Source organism: Ostrinia nubilalis, chromosome 4, assembly GCF_963855985.1.
Source record: "Ostrinia nubilalis chromosome 4, ilOstNubi1.1, whole genome shotgun sequence".
NCBI classification, from domain to species: Eukaryota; Metazoa; Arthropoda; class Insecta; order Lepidoptera; family Crambidae; genus Ostrinia; species Ostrinia nubilalis.
Window position 1 is genome coordinate 8420799 of NC_087091.1, and position 22673 is coordinate 8443471.

The 22673-nt window shown below is 36.6% G+C and overlaps 1 protein-coding gene across 1 annotated transcript in view; it reads right to left on the reverse strand.

Moving 5' to 3' along the window:
- Positions 1 to 22673, reverse strand: part of LOC135088578 (uncharacterized) — a 73168-nt gene extending 50495 nt beyond the window's left edge. Inside the window, exons 1-2 of the mRNA XM_063983429.1 lie at positions 22458 to 22673; positions 3226 to 3441 (exon numbers count right to left, since the gene is read on the reverse strand). Coding sequence (XP_063839499.1) covers positions 3226 to 3295 — 70 coding nt within the window. The 5' untranslated portion in view covers positions 3296 to 3441; positions 22458 to 22673. The remainder of the gene's footprint in view (positions 1 to 3225; positions 3442 to 22457) is intronic.

The window sequence follows — 22673 nt, forward strand, 5'->3', positions numbered from 1 at the left end:
TGAGATCACTTATCGTTTCCACCCTGTATATAATATAACTGCCAAAGTAAACACGGTTCAAAGAGGCGTGGCGTCACCCGACCTTCCGGAAGTTCCGCGCTGGCTAAAAGAATTTCAAGATTACGTCATCCGACCTATCGGTAGATCCTCGGGAGCTTGAGCGATAGGAAAAACATTTTATGATCAGTTACTCGTAGTAGCGATTATTTAGAGCTTGGATAATAAATTATAGTTGTTGCAATTCACAAAGCTTTGCATGTGGTTAATTACATTAATCAGTACACGCATCAATTTTGTTCAGTCTTTTTGTTTATTACTAGAAGGGCCGGGCTGCATGCTATACCTTCAAAGACCGCAGCGGTCAATTTGACGGTACTAGAGATTAAGTGAGAATACTTATGAAATTATTACAGATTTTAAATAAAAAAATAAAATAAAAATAATACAAATTTATTTTTTAATAGTAGTAAACAATTTAGCATTAAAGTTAGTAACATTTGTAACAAGTAATAGTTTTTTTAGACTCTTTTGTACAATTTCCACAAACAGCTTTTTTACAGATAGTGCAGTTTTCACATGTTTCATTTTTTTTACAATTACTATTGATTTGACATTGCCGCCTCTTATTGTTTGTAGTACATGGTTCACTTGTTTCAGAATTAGTTTATTGTCTCTGAGTCGCAGTTGAAGTGGATTTTTTTCACACATACTCTTCACGTAGTTCGCTCACTAGTTGAAGGATAAAATCATGGCGAGAAATTTTTATTCCTGTGACATTTTGATATAGAACCACGAGTTTATAGCTGCTAAATCAAGTATATTGTAAAAAAACGTGAACAGGCCATCTCCAACTTCCAGCTCTTACGGTGTATTTGCGTGCCATTTGATCGATGATGTCTACACCAAATTTTGTTACATTATAAAATTCAACTGTTTCAGGCAGCTTTTTTCTATCAGTACCTATGCTTACGTTGGGGTGTAGAGTATTCAAAATAATAACAATTTTTACTGGTTTTCCTTGATAGGTAGTAAGGGTTATATCGGTCTCGGTTTTCATTATGAAAGTTTCATATCTTATAGTACGAATACCTCTACAAATCGGTGGAACTTCTCTTCTTGCACGCCGCATTGTTCCAACAATACTAGTCTTTTCGACCATTAGTTTTTTAGCCAAATTTAGAGACGTGAAAAAGTTGTCAGTGGTTACGTTTCGGCCTTTTTGGAAATAGGGTTGTACTAGTTTCGAAACCACATAACCACGACTGCTCACCGAACGAAACCAATGTCTACTGTAAAATGTAAACAAGCTAGGCAGTAACAACTTACTCAGAATTCAATTCAACATAAATAAAAACAAAAGTACCCACATTAGTTTGAAGAAATCGTTGTTTACTATTCTTATCGCCGCCTTTATATGTATGCCGTCACATTGACGGTGCGCGGTCTTAGTAGGTATTTGTCATCGAAACTCATATACAACATATTGTTATTTTCTTTTTCATATAGATTTAGCTTAACAATAGCAAATTAGGAAAAGTCATAAAATATGAAAAGAAACAAAAACATAGTTTGTGAAATATTTAACAATGAAATTGCTTTGCCGCCAATTTGACTGCCTTGGTCTTTCTAGTGTTAATAAATAAAAATATCATACTAAAATTGCATACATATTTGTTTGTATTGGTCTGGGTGTTTTCTTTCCATAATTTATGTATAACGTATGTACGGGGCTCTGTATCGAAAATCACTAATGAGCAATAAGCATCACACACGGTTGCCTGGAGTGCATCACCGCAGCAAAAAGCTTGCCATCTTAAATGAACGGTATAATATCGAGGTTTCGTCAGTACAGTTGCGAACAAAGGTGTTTGTGTAGTGTAGTTGAGTTGAGAGGTCAGATTATTGAAATAAAAAAACGAACATTTTATTTTTTAAATACATTTTAAAAATAATTTACATTACTGATAACAATGAGAGGATGACATTGCAAGGTGGTGCCAGTCCAGTCTTAAATCCGTTGATATATGCTGCATCTGCCATGTTTTTGGCTAGAAGATTCTTCTATCTTGCAGTTTAGACTTTTATTACAGACCTCAGACAGTATTTTTGGAAAACTTTTACGCATGGTGGAGGAAGGGACGCTCTAGAGACTCAAGTCTAGAAGGAGTCACATGAACTCCAAGTTTTAAATCCGTTGACATCTGCTGCATCTGCCATCTTTTTGGCTAGAAGATTCTTCTATCTTACGGCTTAGACCTTTAGCTACAGGCCTTATACAGTATTTTTGTGAAAATTCTTACGCATGGTGGAGGAAGGGACGCTCTAGACACTCAAGTCTACAAGGAGTCACATCAACTCCAGTTTTAAATCCGTTGACATCTGCTGCATCTGCCATCTTTTTGGCTAGAAGATTCTTCTATCTTACAGCTTAGACCTTTAGATACAGACCTTAGACAGTATTTTTTATTATTTATTTGTGTCAGTGTGCTCTTCTAAAGAGTGTAAGACGATTGTATGTAGGTAATATTAAAATGTAATTTTAACTCATTGGTTTTGTCTCATATTTGAGGAATGTACTATGTATCATGAGTAGAGTCTTCGTTTAAAAGGATGCGAACGATTTAAATTTCCATAGGTAGACAAAATTGATAATTTTTAATTATCAAAAATTTAAGCTTTCTCCAGTAACACTGATATTATTATACTGTGACTCATCAAAGTCATCATTGTCAAAAATATTGACAAATCGCGAACTGTCACGGCCAAAAAACTGACACGCGTCCGTCCTCCGTAAGCGCCACCGCGCGACTGATTGAGATTGTCCAAGCCGTCATGGACGATTTTTTCCACATTTTTTAACATAGTAACTAAATAAGACGCAATATAAAAATTTCATCCGTTAAAAGCCCTCAAGTTATTTCTGAACTTTAGTTTAGTAAAAGATTCAGAATCTCAAATCGCTTATTTTAAAAATAAAACCATAAATAGAAAACGAATAGAGGTAACTTTGGGAATTTATTCTATCGAGTCAACTTCATCAAATCGTGTTTCCATCCGTTAATAGCCCTAGAAAATATCCTCAACTATGCCCAATAAAAATCTTAGCCTTTAATTTTACTGTTTAGTACCTCAAAAATGAAAAATGAAAACCTCATTTTCGCCATTTTCTCTACTACCCGGCCTTAAGATAGATAAACATTGTGTAAGATTGTCTAATTGACTTACCCATGCCCCAAAAAACAGTGGCAAAGAATGCCACCAGTATGCGGCTGCCGGGAGTCGGAATCACCTCCATGCCACCAATTTTGTTCAGTTCACTCCGCGTGTACACACATGCGAGTTTGTTTCACGCTTTTCAATCGCGTACACACACATACGAATCTAATTTATTAGTTCGCCACACACACTCGCACATTTTACTTTGTTCCCTCGCCGCTGTACCTGAAAAAATTGAAATTCACCTTTAGGTAAATACAGCCACAAAGCTGAATGTTAGATACTACCAAAGTGGACCGCACAAGGTACAATTAACATTGAATAGCCACGCTGAAACTAGACAAAAGAAAAACGTGTTTTGGGTATACAAAGAGTCTGTAGAGTTTTCTGTTAGCTTCAAAATGTCTATAGATCAAATAAAAAGAAAACAAGTTTTATATATAAACTATATTTTAACACATTATAAATGTTAAGCCTAACTAGTTAACTAGTTTAAACATGTCCGTCCTATTAAGACCGATGTTATTATTTTTAAGGTAATTGTTCGTATTGGCCGCTGCGATACAAGCTTTCCTGCTTAGTGCAGAGACCGCCAGAATAATTTGTACAATGTGACATCTTTTAGTAATAAATACTTTTTTACTTTTTACTTCTTTTTTTAATTTCCAAGCACTAAAATAACGCTTTTGATCAAACGAACTAAAACAGAAATATTGTAATTTAAATACTTATTTCAAATTAATAATAGAGAATCTCGAACAATTTAAACATTTTTATAATGTCAACGTGCTATTTTGTACATAAATTAAAGTTATTGAATCGGAAACTTCAGAAAACACTCTGTTAAAGAACAGACACGACAAAAGCACATATAGACCAAGTATGAGAAAATTCCACCAGGAAAATTCGGCTCCGCAAATCAAGTTTTTCTGACAAAAGTTGTAACAAGTTGGTCTTTTGATTATTTTGCCTCATAAATAACCAAATGTTCGTTTGGGTGATAAGATCACTGCTAACCAGCTTTGACAGATGTTGCAAATTAGATTCATATCTATACTTACACCAGTATTGCTTATGTAAAACACTTCTATATCTATGCAAATGTGTGTAATCAGCTATCACGAAGAAGATTACGTTTACGCCAAATTAAGTTTAGATTATTGTGTCTGTTGTTACTTCATTCATTGGTGTGTTCAGTTATGATCAACGCCCGTACATATTCACAAAAAATGCTTGCTTAAATGAAGCAGCATATCGAACGCACAGCGTTGAGTACAACTCTGTGATTGGTTTGTGTGTCACCCTGTGCGTCCACGCGCACTGTGAGACTTCATAGTAATGTTTGTGAATACGGTTGTAAGAGTCGAATAAAGTATAAAAAAATGTTTCGAAGTTACGACGAAGTTTTAATCTTTGACTTTTTTCCCGGTATATTAGCCATTACAGGATGGACGATGATATCAATTTCCAGATTGAATTTACAATTACACGTCTGAATAAACAGTCCCCGGCCGATTGCAGCCGCTGTAGATACAAGATCACGGGACAATCGCGCCCAGATGTCAGCGCCGGACTCTGACCAATCTCGGAGAAGCTCTTTGTCCTCTGTTTGCATTTAACATTTCTCCGGGCCTTTCTCAGCGCTTATCATATTGACACAGACAGAACGTCTAATCCCTCAATTTAGACCATCCTTTTCAATCTCAAGCGGGTAAAACAGCGAAATTCAAGTAACCGGTCTACTTGCGATATCAAAGAATAATACTTTCTTGGGATTTTTTATCGGACGCTCACGCGTGGATTGAAATGAAACCTCGTTTCATTGTTCTATTGTCGTGACAGTTTTATGTCTTTTAGAGCCGGGGTTTTTGATAAAGGGTGATCCTTGTAAAATAGTAAAATATAGCCTAGACTTTACGCATTAGTTACGTAAGTGAATAATAATTTTCAATTACATTATAGTGTAATCTAATCTTTGATGCTAATAATTACTGATTCAATTAGGTTGAGTTATTAAAGATATTACTCGTAGTCTAATTTGATATTTATGAAGTAATTAAGGCAATATACGTAAGTTAGCTCTTACCAAAATAACCTAGGAGTTTCAAATTTGAAGACAATTATCTTAAGATAATGAGAATACTTACTTAGCTCCTACCTAATTGCAGTACAGTAACAGAGATTTCGTAAAATAATAAAAAGTTAATAAATGAAATAAAAAAAGAATTCCTCGAATGCACGTAGAAGCCATATTTAATTTTATTAAGACGCGTTCCGCAGAAAACAATGTTAATTATAATTACTTACCTACTAATAAAATTCAATTTACAAAGCTAAGTAGATTGGCATGTTTTCTTCAAACAGTAAAGATGAAAGCGATACCAAATTTAGATTTGTCGCAGACATCATGTTTAGTAAATAAAATATTTGTAAAAACTTTGAAAGATTCCTAAGGTGGTGATTACAGTCCAGCCAGAGCCCCGATTACGGTAATTTTTAACGTCAACAATCCAGACACGCTTCTCGATTCTGCGATACGATTGGTCGTTCAACAGCGTCAGCTGTTTTGACCAATCGTATCGCAGAATCAGAAACGCGTCTGGATTGTAGACGTTATAAAAGTTACCGTAATCGGGGCTCAGGTGAAGTTTCAGATGGTGTATAATAAAAAGTATACGTAAAATGGAGCATAATGATAACGTTTTAAGTCAGAAAAGATCGTCATTTATTTAAGTTTACTCGTAGATTTACGCCCGTATTTACAAACATTGCTATGAGGTCTCATAGTGCGCGTGGACGCACAAGGTGACACACGAACCAATCACAGAGCTCTATTCAACGCTGTGCGTTCAGTTTGCTGCATCACTTAAGCAATCATCGTTTGTGAATACGGGGCGTTAAGGTTTCTTATTAAAATGTCACAGTTTTTATTCTTAAATTACTACAGACAGGTTCTACTACAAGCATATAGTGGACCATTTCGATGGATTACGGCCATTAACGTTACCCACTAATTGCTCCAAATAATTGGACTAGTGCTAGAAAAGTTATTTGTTACAATTCCAATCATTAATGATAGCGTGTAATGAATACACTTTTATTGATTTACGAGTAATTTAGGGTGATTAAAAGCTGCTTTACAAATATAATATCATGTAGGTACCTACTATCTATATTAAGTTTAAAAGCAGCTTTATAAAGGATGAAAATAATGTAATAAATATGTTAATCTAAGTTCAAAGTCATTGTTTTGATTTGTAATTAAATTGTGTGATCGATTGTAAGATTATCGTAAAGTCCAACCCGAACTCATCGAGACCGCGATCAATTTTGGTCAAGTTCGCCACTCCCCGCACCAGGGACTCGGTGCTCGCCGCCTCAATTCAATACAACAAGACTCATCAAAAAGAAAAATTGAATACTAGCGTACTGGGTCTGGACGATAAGAGGTCGCCGGTGTACGTAGTTGAGAACTTGACCGTCGAAAATAAAAGCCTTCACGCGGCGGCTAGACTTCGTGCAAAACAACTGTCCTTCAAATATGTATGGGTGCGCGGCGGTCGAGTGTACGTGCGTAAATCGGACACTTCAGAGGCTGTTTTCATTCGCGACTTGGATACATTAAATAATCTTAAATAAGTAGCTTTTGTTTTCGTCTAGTGTTGGTATTCTTGTATTTAAATTCGGTAATCAAATAAAGTTATATTTTCAAAATGTTAGAGGACTACGTACCAAAACTAATGATTTTTATTTTAATATGTTAACGTGCGAATATGACATAATTGTACTGTGTGAGACGTGGCTGGCCGGTGACATACTGGATTCTGAATTGTTTTGTGACAGGTACCGGGTTTATAGGCGCGATCGCGAATCTAGCGGATTTCACTGCAACAAATCGGGTGGAGGAGTTTTGATAGCAGTGTCAAAGTGGTTAACATCAAGTCGTCAACCGTAATTCGAGAGCAATTGTGAGGATTTGTGGGTTAGTGTGGATATTTGTGTAGACAATCAGGTAGAAAAGCTAATGATATGCAGCGTATACTTACCACCACCTATTCAAAAACACATTATTGAACACTTTTTCGACAACGTGAATAGAATATCTGTAAACTTTAAAAAAACGTTAATATTAGGCGATTTTAATTTGGGTGGCGTGTACACTGGCATGGTCAGCCTGGGTCGCCTCTTACCGCATCAATTAGCCATAAAAGTGTGTATGAAAATATGCTCTCTGACTTTATTGCTTATCACGATTTAAATCAATATAACTGGATCAAGAACAGTAAGGATAGGATATTGGATTTAATTTTGTCTAATATGTCGGTGTCCGGTATGCGCGTTAGTGAAACCCCTCTAACTAACATCGATACATATCACCCACCATTGGAATGCGAGTTACAATGTAGCACTTCACACTGTGTTCTCACTAAACAAGAACCTAGGTTTAAATTTTATAAAGCAGACTACTCTAAAATAATTGCCGCATTAATGGAAATACAGTGGCATGATTTGTTCTCGCAGTATTCTAGTATTGACACAATGGTATCTGCATTTTATAATGTTATCAATGACATTATTAGGAAACATGTTCCATTGTCTAAGTCCAACTCAGATAAATACCCAAGGTGGTACAGTAAGTGTTTAATTAATGCTCTCCGTGAAAAGAATAAATATCGTAAGCTTTTTTCCAAATATATGAACCCGCTAGATGACTTAACATATCCTTTACTTAAGAAGAGATGTACACAACTCACACGTATGAATTATAAAAAATACATTGCATCGATCGAGTCCTCTTTAACTGCAAACCCTAAACTGTTCTGGTCTTTTTTAAAACAAAAACGTAATGGCCTCAGTTCGTATCCCTCGAGCATGCACTATTGTAACCAAATTGCAACTCAAATATCAGATATATGTGAATTTTTCGCTTCATGTTTTTCCGATGTATATGAAAATAACGATAAGCTCGATACTTTGCGACCAACTATCCCTGACAATCCTGATTCACATTGCTTAAATAGTATATCTTTTTCGAAAGATGCCGTTGAAAGGGTTTTAAAAAGACTTGACCCACATAAGGGAGCAGGGTCAGATGGTATACCCCCTGTATTTGTTACTCATTGTAGTGAATATTTAGCTGAACCTCTAAGCATAATTTTTAACTTTTCTGTTTCAACAGGCCAGTTCCCATCTGCATGGAAGGAGGCGCTAGTTATTCCTATACACAAATCGGGTGACAAGTCAGCAGTAAAAAACTATCGTCCTGTTTCTATTTTGCCTGTATTTGGAAAGGTTTTTGAGGTTTTGATTCATCCCATTTTATATTGGCACGTAAAAAACGCTCTCATACCTGAGCAACATGGATTCATGAAAGCCAGATCAACCTCAACAAATTTAGTCTGTTTCATGTCTGAGTTGGTTGAATCAGTGGATCGTGGCACTCCTGTTGACGTTATATACACGGATTTCAGCAAGGCGTTCGACAAGGTGGACCATCAAATCCTTGTTAACAAGCTTTATCACTTTGGTATCACAGGAAACTTGCTGAACTGGTGTGCATCTTACCTCGTCGGCAGGTTGTCGAGAGTTGTGATCGACGGATTCGCATCTGATAGGTTTTTGGCATCATCAGGAGTACCCCAGGGTTCCCACTTAGGTCCCTTATTTTTTAACATTTTCATCAATGACGTTCACTCATGCTTTCATAACTCACAAATACATTTATATGCTGACGATCTCAAAATTACAGTTCGCTTGGAAAACGTTAATGACTGGCGCCTCCTCCAGGATGACCTGAATCGCTTCGCGCGGTGGTGTAATATTAATAAAATAAAATTAAATGCTGATAAATGCAACTTTGTACATTTTTCGCGTAATAAGAATCAATATTTTAATTCTTATAATATAGACAACCAAGTGATACGAGAAGTTGATGTCATTCGAGACCTTGGAGTCTACATTGATAATAAACTGCGTTTTCACGTGCATATCGATAAAATAGTCACAAGAGGCTTTAGGTTGCTGGGTTTCATACTTAGAAACTGTCGGGATTTCAGAAAGGCATCTAGCAAAATTGCTGTTTTCAACTCACTGGTTCGGTCGGGATTAGAATATGGTAGTGTCGTTTGGACTCCTTTTTATGAAATACATAAACGCAGAGTTGAATCAATACAAAAGAGATTTCTTTGGCATTTGTCATATCAACATAAATTAGCTAAACAGCTCCCTAGCTACAATACACGCCTAAATTATTTTAAACTGAATAGCTTGGAAGACCGCAGGAAAATATTGGATTGTCTATTCCTATATAAAATAATAAATGGTTACATAGATTGTCCTGATCTCGTTAAACAGATTAAATTCAATGTTCCCTTCAAACTAGCTCGGTTGTCCAGGTATGTGCCGTTTAAAGCAAATGGTTTTAGGACAAATCTGGGTCATTTCTCCTCTATCAACAGGATTCAGTCACAATTTAGCAACCTGTCACGTTCATCCGGGGCCAGCGTTGATATGTCATCTTCGCTACGTAAATTCAAAAAACAAATTTCTGAATTGTATACTCCGACGGTTAGCTAATAATTTATTGTTTTGCATTCTGTCACTTTGGCAACGTTATTGTTATCCAACATTCGGTGCATGTCGTGGCAACCTTTAATTAAGGCAACACCTTAGCTTAATTTATTTATAAGGAAACTGTGAATGTATGGTGTATGTTTTGTTGGTTGTCCTTAAATAAATAAATAAATAAATAAATATTATGTACACCATACAAAAACTGACCCACAGTTATTTAAAAAGTATTAACTGATCGTTTTTAAATGACTAACTACTAATATCTTGTATTGTGAAGTTTCAATGAACTTAAATGTTTTTAGAAGGACCAAAAATAGATTAAAAGAGATTAAGTTATTATCGTCTCTCGTTATGAAAACTTTGACGAAAATACATTATCACTCAGCCTACACAGTTTTCGTTTATGTTCTTAATATTAATGTATGTTTGTTTGCTTTATGTTTACGCATAAATAATGTGAGTTTGTAAGCTATAATCCGTAGAAAATAACGTTTCAACGTTCTGAAATATGTAAGTATTATCTCAGCAATAATAATTTAATAATTATGGTGGGTACTACATCAATAAAAAAAATATTTTCTCACATGATTAATAATAGGCCAGTAGAATTAAACACAAAAATTGATTAAATCGGAAATAATTCCTACAAAAGATTTTTTTGCTTTAATGGCTTCATTGGTTGCCCATTAGGACTCTCCTAAGTTTTCGACTTCGACGGAGTTGTGCTTAAGTGGTGGGGGCCCCCGAAAGGGGCGTTTTTTCGGTTTTCCGGTTATACCGCGTAAAGGACTTCCCCTTTCGAAAAGTGGTCTTCATGACGGTTAAAGGGCACTTAATCCTGCATTGAATAAGACCAAATTCATATGTTTTGGACAAACCGTTCTCGCGCTAAAGTTCGGCAAAGTAGAAAATATACGTATAATTAATGACCCTCTCCACGTCCAATGGCTTGTTACCCACATGCTTCCAAGCCTTGTAAAGGGTCGCCTTAACCAGTGTAACCCTAACAAGGCTCACGAGTTTGATTCGCTTATCCTTGTTCGTCCCAGCCGTTCCTTAACTGCGGTTGCTGCACCTCTTCCTGGCACTCTCCTGAACGACTCTGTGTTACCTAATGTGGCTGCCCCTCTTCCTTGTACCCTCCTGTACGATTTCATTGCTTAGCCATATGCCTGGTCCAAGGTTCGACGCCACAAAATCAACTTCGTACGAGTGAAAATAGTTTAAATACTATTTTCCGTGCTTGCAACATTTTTCTTTACTGCTTCGCCTCTATTAGTCGTTGAGTGATTGTATATATCCTACAAGGTGCGTGGTGGTACTCTTCTTCAAAAAAGGTGACAAAACCTTATTAAAGAATTATAGACCCATCTCGCTTCTGAGCCATGTCTACAAGCTGTTTTCAAGAGTCATTACGAATCGTCTCGCTCGCAGGCTCGACGACTTCCAGCCTCCCGAACAAGCCGGTTTCCGAAAAGGCTTTAGTACCATAGACCACATACATACGTTAAGGCAGATTATACAGAAGACCGAGGAGTATAATCAACCACTTTGCCTGGCGTTTGTGGATTATGAGAAAGCCTTCGATTCGGTCGAGACCTGGGCAGTGCTACAGTCTCTCCAAAGGTGCCAAATTGACTATCGATATATCGAAGTGTTGAGGGGTTTGTACAAAAACGCCACAATGTCGGTCCGCCTCCAGGATCGGGATTCGAAACCTATCCAGTTGCAGCGAGGGGTAAGACAGGGAGACGTTATATCTCCAAAACTGTTTACCACCGCCCTGGAAGATGTCTTCAAGCTTCTGGACTGGAACGGATTTGGCATAAATATCAACGGCGAGTACATCACCCACCTTCGATTCGCGGACGATATCGTAGTCATGGCTGAGACCTTGGAGGATCTAGGCACAATGCTCGATGGCCTCAGTAGAGCCTCTCAACAAGTGGGCCTCAGAATGAACATGGACAAGACAAAAATCATGTCTAATGTCCGTGTTGCACCCACTCCTCTGAAGGTTGGAGACTCTACACTCGAAGTTGTCGACAATTATGTATACCTGGGACAAACAGTCCAGCTAGGTAGGTCCAACTTCGAGAAAGAGGTCAATCGTCGAATCCAACTCGGATGGGCAGCGTTCGGGAAGCTTCGCCATATACTCATGTCCGAAATACCGCAGTGTCTCAAGACAAAAGTCTTCGAGCAGTGTGTATTGCCAGTGTTGATATATGGATCCGAAACGTGGTCGCTTACTATGGGCCTCATAAGAAGGCTCAAGGTCACCCAAAGGGCGATGGAGCGGGCTATGCTCGGAGTTTCCCTGCGTGATCGAATCAGAAATGAGGAGATCCGTAGGAGAACCAAAGTAACCGACATAGCTCGCAGAATTGCTAAAATCAAGTGGCAGTGGGCGGGGCACATAGCTCGTAGAGACGATGGCCGTTGGGGCAGGAAAGTTCTCGAGTGGCGACCACGGGCTGGAAAACGTAGCGTGGGCAGGCCTCCTACTAGGTGGACCGACGATCTGGTAAAGGTCGCGGGAAGAGCCTGGATGCGGGCAGCGCAGGACCGTTCATTGTGGAAAACCTTGGGGGAGGCCTTTGTCCAGCAGTGGACGTCATTTGGCTGAAACAAACAAACAAACAATATATCCTATAACCTTCCTCAATGTATGAGCTATTCAACACAAAAATAATGATTTCAATCAAACTAGTAATTCTTAAGATTAGCGCGTTCAAACAAACAAACAAAAAACTCTTCAGCGTTTTAATATGAACTTGTTGTTGTTGATTTTTGGCGTCGAACCTTAGACCAGGCATACGGCTAGGCAACGTAGTCATGCAGGAGGATACAAGGAAGAGGGGCAGCGACAGTAGGTAACACAGAGTCGTTCAGGTGAGTGCCAGGAAGAGGTGCAGCAACCGCAGTTAAGGAACGGCTGGGACGAACAAGGATAGGCGCATCAAGCTCGTAAGCCTTGATAGGGTTACACTGGTTGAGGTGGCCCTTTTCAAGACTTGGAAGCCTGTGGGTAACAAACCATTGGACGTGGAGAGGGTCATTAATTATACGTATATTTTCTACTTTGCCGAACTTTAGCGCGAGAACGGTTTGTCCAAAACATATGAATTTGGTCTTATTCAATGCAGGATTAAGTGCCCTTCAACCGTCATGAAGACCACTTTTTGATAGGGTAAGTCCTTTACGCGGTATAACCGGAAAACCGAAAAAATGCCTCTTTCGGGGGCCCCCACCACTTAAGCACAACTCCGTCGAAGTCGAAAACTTAGGAGAGTCTTAATGGGCAACCAATGAAGCCATTAAAACAATAAAATCTTTTGTAGGAATTATTTCCGATTTAAAAGCTAATTCTACTGGACTATAAGCGATTCCAGCATAAGCTAAGAGCTATTTTAAATTTAAATTATTTAAAACAACATTTAAGTTATGACTCGTTTCTATAAATAGAAAATAATTAAAGAAAAACACTAAATCTTGAATTTAAAACACTCTCAGACTTTTACGGCACTTTTAAGTTTGAGAAAGCTTTATGTGCTGCGCTGGCGATGTCTTCATTTGACTTGCATAGCGCTTGGAAATGAATAAACTCATTGTTTTGATGAAGAAATAGTAAATCTTCTTAATGAGCTTCCCAAAGTAATATAAAAGAGAAAACTTTATCTTTCACTGTAACTTTTAATACTTCATTAGCTGTTTTCAACCGACTTCAAAAAAAGGAGGAGGTTCTCAATTCGACCCGTATGTTTTTCAACCGACTTCAAAAAAAGGAGGAGGTTCTCAATTCGACCCGTATGTTTTTTTTTTTTTTTTCTATGTTTGTTACGCGATAACTCCGCCAATTATGAACCGATTTGAACAAATCTTTTTTCGGCGTATAGGTAATACCTCAAGGGTGGTCCCATTTAAATTTAATAATAAAAAAAACAACCCCCAAGGGTGGAAAATTGGGGATGAACTTTTTTATACGCAATATCTCCGCCGATTATAAACCAATTTGAACGATTATTTTTTTGTTGAATAGGTATTATCAAAAGGGTGGTTTCATGCGAATTTGAAGAAAATATTTCACCCCCAAGGGTGGAAAATTGGGGATGAACTTTTTTATACGCAATATTTTTAATTTTTAGTTTTTTTTTGTGCTTACGCATTTGAAGTCGGTTTTATTTTTTTAAAAAGTTAATTATTTGTAATTTGTTTGATGAAGATGAAGCCATGAAATTGTGGCTTAATAAAACTATCTGTTAAGGAGAGAATATTGATACGTTTAAATCATACTAAATAGGTAAGGTAGGTCTTGCATAAAAAAAAGTTAATAAGATGGCAAGATTTTAACTACGCAACATGTACCTATCAATTACAAAACATCATTATCTGTAGGTATATAAACAAGTGAAAAATATTTAAAACAATAACAATAACATTGCGATCCAATTGGATCTGTTATCGACTATTCCAAGGAAAAGATACACGTGACAACAGTATCGATGATCGAATATGCTCGTCGAAATAAGCTCAAACATTCTGCAACAATCGCAAAACTACACCTTCCCGCGTGCGGGTAGATCATTGAACAAAAGAAAGCTACACAAAGAGCAATGGGACACATTTCGCTGAGCGCCTCGCGCCCTGCCCCATATTTGTAACGAGATGATGCCAGCGTTTACTCGACATGTTTTGTTTCAATTGTACATACTCGTGTATATGCATCCGTTGTGAATGATGCTATTAACAGCTCATTGGGCTAGCATTTTTCAGTTCAACTCACTTCTACTGAGGCGAATAATTTGATTGCTCGTAAGTTTCGCTTGAAACGCGAGTTACATTTACGTAAAAACTGGCGTTAAAACCAACGTAGATTATACATAATTTTGTTAATTAATATGCCAGCTACGAGTTTGTCACATCGTTTATCTAGGTCAAAAAGACCTACTCCTGTAAGACAAGGTAGGCCCATATAATTAGGAAGTAATTAGATTGATCTACTAATTATTAGTCCGATTTTATATAACGTATGATTTATTGATAGTCTTATATCATTACTGACTGACTCATAACCAAATTACTGTAGTTAAGAGTAGGTTAATTACGCATTTTACGAAGCTTAGAATTGACATAATGAAAATTTTATTATTTAGTGGCACTCTGCCGGAAAATTAACGCTTATTTATGTAGATAATTCATATAAAGTGGTGGGTGTCTGACAATAGAGAAACTAAAAGATATTAGAGTATTAAATACCTTTTACTGGCTTTGGAGGTATCTGAGAGAGATGTTTGTGTTGTAGCAAGTGAAACCTGACACATACTTACAGCATCAAATAGTTCGTAACACCCAATGTACCCAAAAAGTTTGCAATACATCTTTGTTACAATTGGAATAAATAATGTTATCAAATTGACCACTTCGGGGGTCACGATCTATTTGATGTTGACTGTACCTCATGAAAAACATATTTTGTTTGAAAGTGTGAGTGAGAACATGATAATAGCCTAAGTAACGTCTTCAAATTTTCCTTATGATAAGAGATATAACGATTACGCTGCGCTGACCCTCAGCACTCTTGTTCACTTTGTCGTGGAATTTATTCATTACATTTTCCTAATTTGGATTACTATCAGCGGAGCGATACTTGCTATTTTCGAGGTTACGGCCTCTTGAACAATCTACTTCAGACCAAGAAATGGACGTCAAAGGGAATTTTCGAGAGGGACTGAGTGGCGGTCATTAAGAAACTTATTTATAAAAATTGAATTAGACGTAATAAAATAACAGTAATTTTATAACATACTATGATAAGTATTTTATGTGTAAGTTTGAATAGAAAATCTTTTAATGACTAGCTCTATTCCTGCGGCTTCGCTCACTTTTGATTTTCGCTTGCTTTGAAAAAATTGTGGTTTGAGCTATGTGTTTGTCGATAGATCAGGCAATGATTGCTTTTAGTACTACCTACATTGATAGGTAGGAATTTTTAATATACTTTACAATGTACAAAGTAATATATATTTTATATGAAACTTTACCTATCTTTTAAGATTAAATATGAGTAATTTACCTCTATCTACAGTTTTGAAACAGAATAAAACTACCATAACAAAGTGGTTTAATCACGGAAGAGAAAGAAGGAACATTGCGCTTTGTTCCCGCTCCCTACCTGCCATTGTCCTCTTTATCAACTGCACAAATTAATCTTGCGCGAAATGGTGCAGTTCATTATTTATGGCAACTACCCGTGTGATTTTATCGTTTCCGAAATTAAAGGAGATATTATAGTTTATATTAATGAAATTGTTGCGACAAATATTTAGCTCTTAAAATATGTAGTAACGAGGGAGTCGTCTTATAATAATAAATTTATTAATCATGTATCCGAGCACTCAGTCTTATAAAGGCTTGCCTCTAGGCTATAATACAAGAGAGCTTTAATAAGGATTTATACGTATCACGTTATGAGGAAAATGGATAAGATTCTGGATATAATCACAAAGAACAATTAAGTGAAAACGTAAAGCTTGTTTACCCACAATTAATAATCTCGTACAAGCGATGCTGAATTTTGTAATTTTCCATCGAGTAAGCTGAAGGGAGATGACTATACGCAAAGTAGTTTGAGCAGCTGCCGTCACAGTGGCTCAGAAGCGAGCTCGAAAGCGGTTTATCGCGTAAAAACAAACAGACTAAAACAACCGCGGCGACAGTCCTTCGGTTATTGCGGCTTCCAGCGCCCGCGTTGAGTTACAACAGACGCTAGTCATTTATAAGTGCCATAAATCCGATGTCATCTGCGAACTATAAGTTCTGGATGAATCGGTCATTTGCCAGTTCCCCGTCAGCCATTTTGAACGAGAAAAATTCCGAATTGATCCCGATGGGATTCTTGGGAAACACCGCAACGCTACCGCAACGCCACTCACGGACTCTTTGAGTGTTTTTGTACGATTGAACCATCACAATGACAATTTTTGCGTTGAAATATTGTGCTTCGGAGACCAAGTATCCTTTGGAGAAATCCGCTTCACTTGTTGTAATCGTAACGAAAAGGGGAGCGAATAAATAATACTTTGTTCGCAAATCGCTGAACGCAGTTTGTAACAATACAAATCATTGTTCTGACTGGCATTTGAAGGGTCGTTTTTTAAATCGCAACGTTAATAGCCTGTAATATCGGAAAATGAGCATTAAGTTTGGGTACCATGGAGTCTATTAGCATACCCACATCACTTGATTGTTTGCTATTTATGCGCGTTTGAGTCAGACATTGAGTTAACTAGACACAAATGACGTCAATTTACACAGACGACAGTACTACAAATCACTTTTTGTTGTGCAGGAGATTTGATATTAGGAATTTAATAAACGGCTCACCTTTTCACGTGAAGTTATTTGATTTTGAGTTAACAGCGGTTCATGATGAAAATTGGTGACCTGAAATACTTAACAGCAATTTGACATTTAGCCCGCTTTAATTTGAAACCAGCTTCACGTCTTTCGTTTCGTTCTAAACCCACTTAAAAGATTCTGCTGGCAATGTTTATTCTCTACGCGTTAGCTCAAGTTAAATAAATGATTTAATAATACAAAGGGAACGAGTGTACTAGGACCTCACTCTAAATTATTCTCTAGATCTCGTGGGTCTAGTGCAGATTGGTAAAGGGCGACACCTCTATAAATCTGCTTAGTGTAAAAAAATATGTATTACATATTTTTAACTATATTTGCAAAGCAACTTCGATTAATAAAATTGAGTAATTGTGATGTAGCGAGTCAAAAAATATCAAAAAACGGGACCAGTGGAAACCAGATTTAAAAAAGAATTGTGTTAAAAGTTGAAACCGAATCTGTGCAAGCGGCTCCGCCCGATGTCCAGTTGCGCGACCGGAAACCAAAGTTTCAGTACAAAATGGGAGAACAACTTTCAGGGCTAAATTTTTTGTCTTCTGATAAAAGTAAAAGTTTTAACTACGAAATAAATGTGGGCCAGTAATGGGAAACCTCTGTTCTGCGTTTTAATCCGTATTACAATCCTAGCACGGACTGTAATATTTTTGTAGGTAGGTATTATGCCGCGAAAGCCCCGAAGCGCCGCGCGGAGGCGGGTGTCAATGACTAGTTGAAGATTCAGTTATTTTAAGACCTTGAAAATACTAAATATCTTTTCTGAATGCTGCTGAAGATTTCTGAAGGAAAATTGACTTCTGAGTTTGCTTTAGTTTAAGTTTAATTTTGTTTCATTATGGGATCTGAAATTCATCCCACTTTCTATCCTATTATGTGTTAGATATTTGTTACTTTTTCTCGTAAAAACTACAGAATGGATTTTAGTATAATTGTTTTACATGAGAATGACACGTAGACTATAATTTATAACGGTATTTTAGAGATAATTGGCCAAATTAAAATGATAAGTCAAGAAAGTCGGTCTTTCTGTGACACATTGAATTTCACGCGAGTGAAGACGCGAGCAAAAGCTAGCAATTGAAAAAAAGTATTTCTAATTTATTTCACAGTTAAATTAGATCGAGTTTTATACACGAATAAGCTGAAACGCGACTGGCCGGTATTATTTAATAGGTTATTTTTAAGTTATCTCTAAGCACTAAAAAACTTTTGTTCTGCTCTTTCATATTATTTGAACGTGCCATTTTCAATACGCCGCTAGTCATTTAATATTCAGTTTGCATTTTAAATGTGCCTTATTCGGAATATTTCCAACGGCTTCGCTTGTATTGTATAAAGCACTTATAGGTAAAAATACGTATAGAAGTTAATAATGAGATATAATTTATTGTTCACATCCTGTAAATAATACTTTAACAACATTACACGTTACATTCTTGGAATAGCATAGCAACAGGGTTATTTTATTAAGTAGTAATACAATATTGAAATACTGTATAGTCCTTTTTGGTCAGAAAACTATCACGCATCTCTAGAGCCTACAATATAAAAAGAGGAATAAACATTTACAAGTATTCCGTTAAAATCACAATATATCGTCATAATATAACACAAAAGCAACTAGGTAGGTAAATAATGTTGGGATATTCGTTTTATTAAAGTCTTTGTGCTCTTGTTAAGCCGAAAATTCCAAATAGTTTCCATTACAAAGTGTTTTCAAAATTTTAGTTCCGCTTAGCGTCAGATAGCTTACCGGGAAGGACGATAAGGGTACCCGGGGGCCCTGATTACGAAACCAAGTACATACGACATATAGTAGTGGGAATATACTTAGTGGTGAGCGGTGGGAAATTATCCCTTTGATTACGTGTCTATAATATGTATATGGACCACTAATTAAAGTAATCCCACAATTCTGACAAACAGACAAAATGCCAAGTTATACCCATGTTAACATTAGCTATGCCTGCGACTTTGTACGCGTGAAAATAGTTTTTTATTTCCCGTTTTTTGCAACATTTTTCTTTACTGCTCAGCCCCTATTGGCTGTAGGGTTATTATAGCCTAAAGTCTTCCTCTATAAATGGGCAATCCAGCACAAAAATCTTTTTTCAAATTGGACCAGTAGTTCCTGAGATTAGCCGTTCCTGCGATCAAGCAAACAAAAAAAATCTTCAGCTTTATTATAATATTAGTATCTACTCGTAGATGTGACAAATATGAGTGTAACTTGGCTACCGTAAGCGATTATTCCGATAGTGTTGTGGAAAAGTCAACTACCCATAAACCATTATACCTATTCAATGAACAAAAAGGCGTTTCATCTTTCCTAAAGGCTAACAGCGTTCTGACGTCACTCAGACCGAGCGTGTCATGCCTCCTGAAGTAAGGAATCATGTGTCGCTACAAAAAGATTTACCGCTTTTGTATTCTCATGAAAGGTTGAAGAACCTTGCTGTTAAAAATCTTATAGTGGATGAATTGATGAGTCCGCACGTAAGAAAAAGTAGTACCTATTTAGTTGGTACTAGCGACCCGCCCTGGCTTTGCACGGGTGCTAAGTATACATATTATTATTATAAACCTTCCTCTTGAATCACTCTAAGTATTTATTAAAACGCATCAAAATCCGTTGCATAGTTTTAAAGATCCAAGCATACATAGGGATAGACAGACTGCGAAGCGACTTTGTTTTAACTATGCTTAGTGATATTACGAGTATTATCAATGGTACTTTGAATACTTACTCTAAATTGAAATAGTACGGGGATCGCGATATCCATAAGTAATAAAGACTAACTCGGCTGCCAGCATCTTTCACTACTACCGACGGATTGTCTACTCGATTACCTCTTCATCCATCATGATAGGCGAAAATCTTTAGACAGAGGTATCTTCATCCACAAATGCCCTTAGGATTTATTTAAGTTTTGGGATAGTTTTTGAAGATCTAGAAGTCCTGCTAAATGATTAAGAAAGAAGTCTTTAATTGTCATAATATAAAAATTATACGGTTTAAGGTTACACACGTTTGAAGGGATAATTAAGGTAAATTATAATATGATAGTGCTCTATTTAACGAAGCTGTTCTTACAACAAGACTATATTAAATAGATCTGAGAAGCTTTACAGAGAAGGGGGGATACCGGATGGCATACAGATTACATCGTTAATAATATTTGATGTGGCGCGCTTAGGCAAATTACACGGCTTAATTAGGTCTATTATTATTTAATGAATTATGGATATAATCAAAATAATCATAACCATTTACGTAGAGCCTTCACGTCACAAAATGTTCAAAATAAATTAAAACAGAAATGCTCTTTGATATTTTTAATAACTTACTTACGCCCGGATTCACAAACGATGCTTGCTATATGAAGCAGCAAATCAAACGCACAGCATCGAATAAAGCTCTGTGATTGGTCCTGTACGTCCACGCGTACTGTGAGGCCTCATAGTAACGTTTGTGAATACGGGCGTAAGGCTGAGTTGCACCATCTTACTTTAACTTTGACAAACGTCTAAAATCTGTCAAACTCCATATAAAAAGCACCAGTTATTGTTAATGATATGGTTAAAATAAGGTGGTGCAACTCAACCATGGTTAAATTATAGATTTACTGTTTTTGTGACAAGGTAAAGATGTAGAGTTACAAAAATAAACCAATTATTAAAGACTAGCGGCTGCCCGCGACATCGTACGCGTGGATCCCGTTTTACCGCTTTCATCTATCTTACGCGGCTTAGATTTTTTCACACAAATGTTTTTTCTTACTCCCGTTCCCGTGGGAATTTTTCAATATCCTGTTGTAACTAAGCTTTAAGTTTACTAAGGTACTTGTATGCCAAATTTCAAGCGTCTAACTTAAGCGGTTTAGATTTTTCATACAAAAGAATTTTCCCGCTAGTTCCCGTTCCCGTGGGAATTGTGCAATATTCTGTTGTAACTAAGCTTTAAGTTTACCTACTAAGGTACCTGCATGTCAAATTTCAAGCGTCTAACTTAAGCGGTTTAGATTTTTCATACAAAAAGATTTTCCCGCTAATTCCTGTTCCCGTGGGAATTCCTAAGTATACTATAACCTGCCCAGGAGTATGAAGAATAATTGTACCAAGTTTCGTTAAAATCCGTCCAGTAGTTTTTGTTTCTATAAGGAACATACTGACAGACAGACAGACAAAAATTTTACTGATTGCATTTTTGGCATCAGTATCGATCACTAATCACCCCCTGGTAGTTATTTTGAAAATATATTTCATGTACAGAATTGACCTCTCTACAGATTTATTATAAGTATAGAAGAAATAATTAAGAAAGGATGATAAAAGTTATCAAAACTAGATCGGTGAAATGTAACTATGCTTAGTGATACTTTTTATCGGAAAATTTACGATTTTCCCGTACTTTATCAATTCATTTGTTTTTTTGGGCGTTATACCGTCATGCTTGATGAGAAAATCCTTCATTTTGGTATCCTTTAGTTACGGAGCTGGGTAGTAAGGCACGTGGCACCTTCGGAGTATAAAAAAGACAAGTTTAGTTTTTATGGGAAAAACTTGTGAAGTTTATTGAGTTTTGAAGTCTTACGAACTGAAGAACCGTATTTTTCCATCCGTCCGTTTGCTGAAGTATTGATTCGAAATTAAATGATTCTGAGAGGTGTGATGATTTATTAATGTCACTAGAGGGACAGAGCAAGTTCAAAGCTGATGGATTATAAGAAATGGGAATAAATGGTTATAAATTAATGGAAAACAAATATTTCTCCAAGTTGACCAGGTTGAAGGAGGGTTAATCCCTGCGGTTTTAAGGAACAGTCTTGACAGTAATTTAATTATTTTAACTCATTTTACGATCGTTACGGGTAAGTAAGGATTAAAATTCTTTAAATAAGAAAATTTTATTATTTAAAATTGACTATCGATAAAATAAATGTCATTTAGTGGTCATCCGCTGATCTTATGAACCACTTGATTATTTATCGAATTAAGGTAAACATTGTTTATCATATGTATAAGTATTATTGCTGTTACGTGATAATGTTGACATTAAACATGACCTAAATCTCTAAAAACAAGCGTATTATTTACTAAATTACTTTAAAATGTAATACTCGTAGTACCTACCTAATTACTGCATTGCTTGTTATTAATAAATCATATCTATTTAAATAAGGATAATTGGTTACTAAGTAGGTACCTACTTAAATCTATTAACACTAAAAATAAAATAAAATAATTACCAAGGTCCTCCCCAAAAGTTTTCAGTTCCAAAACTCACAAGAAAGGCGAGGTCCAACAAAATCACTTGCACGGTGTCCAAATTGATTTGATTAAAACTTTGTTTGACTCGCGCTAATTAGGCCCGGAGTTATTTGTTCGAGTTCGACAGACCGGCGAACGTGAATTCGGTGCGGGTTTTCGGGGAGCTTTGGCGACACGCTCGTCAGCTCCGCGAG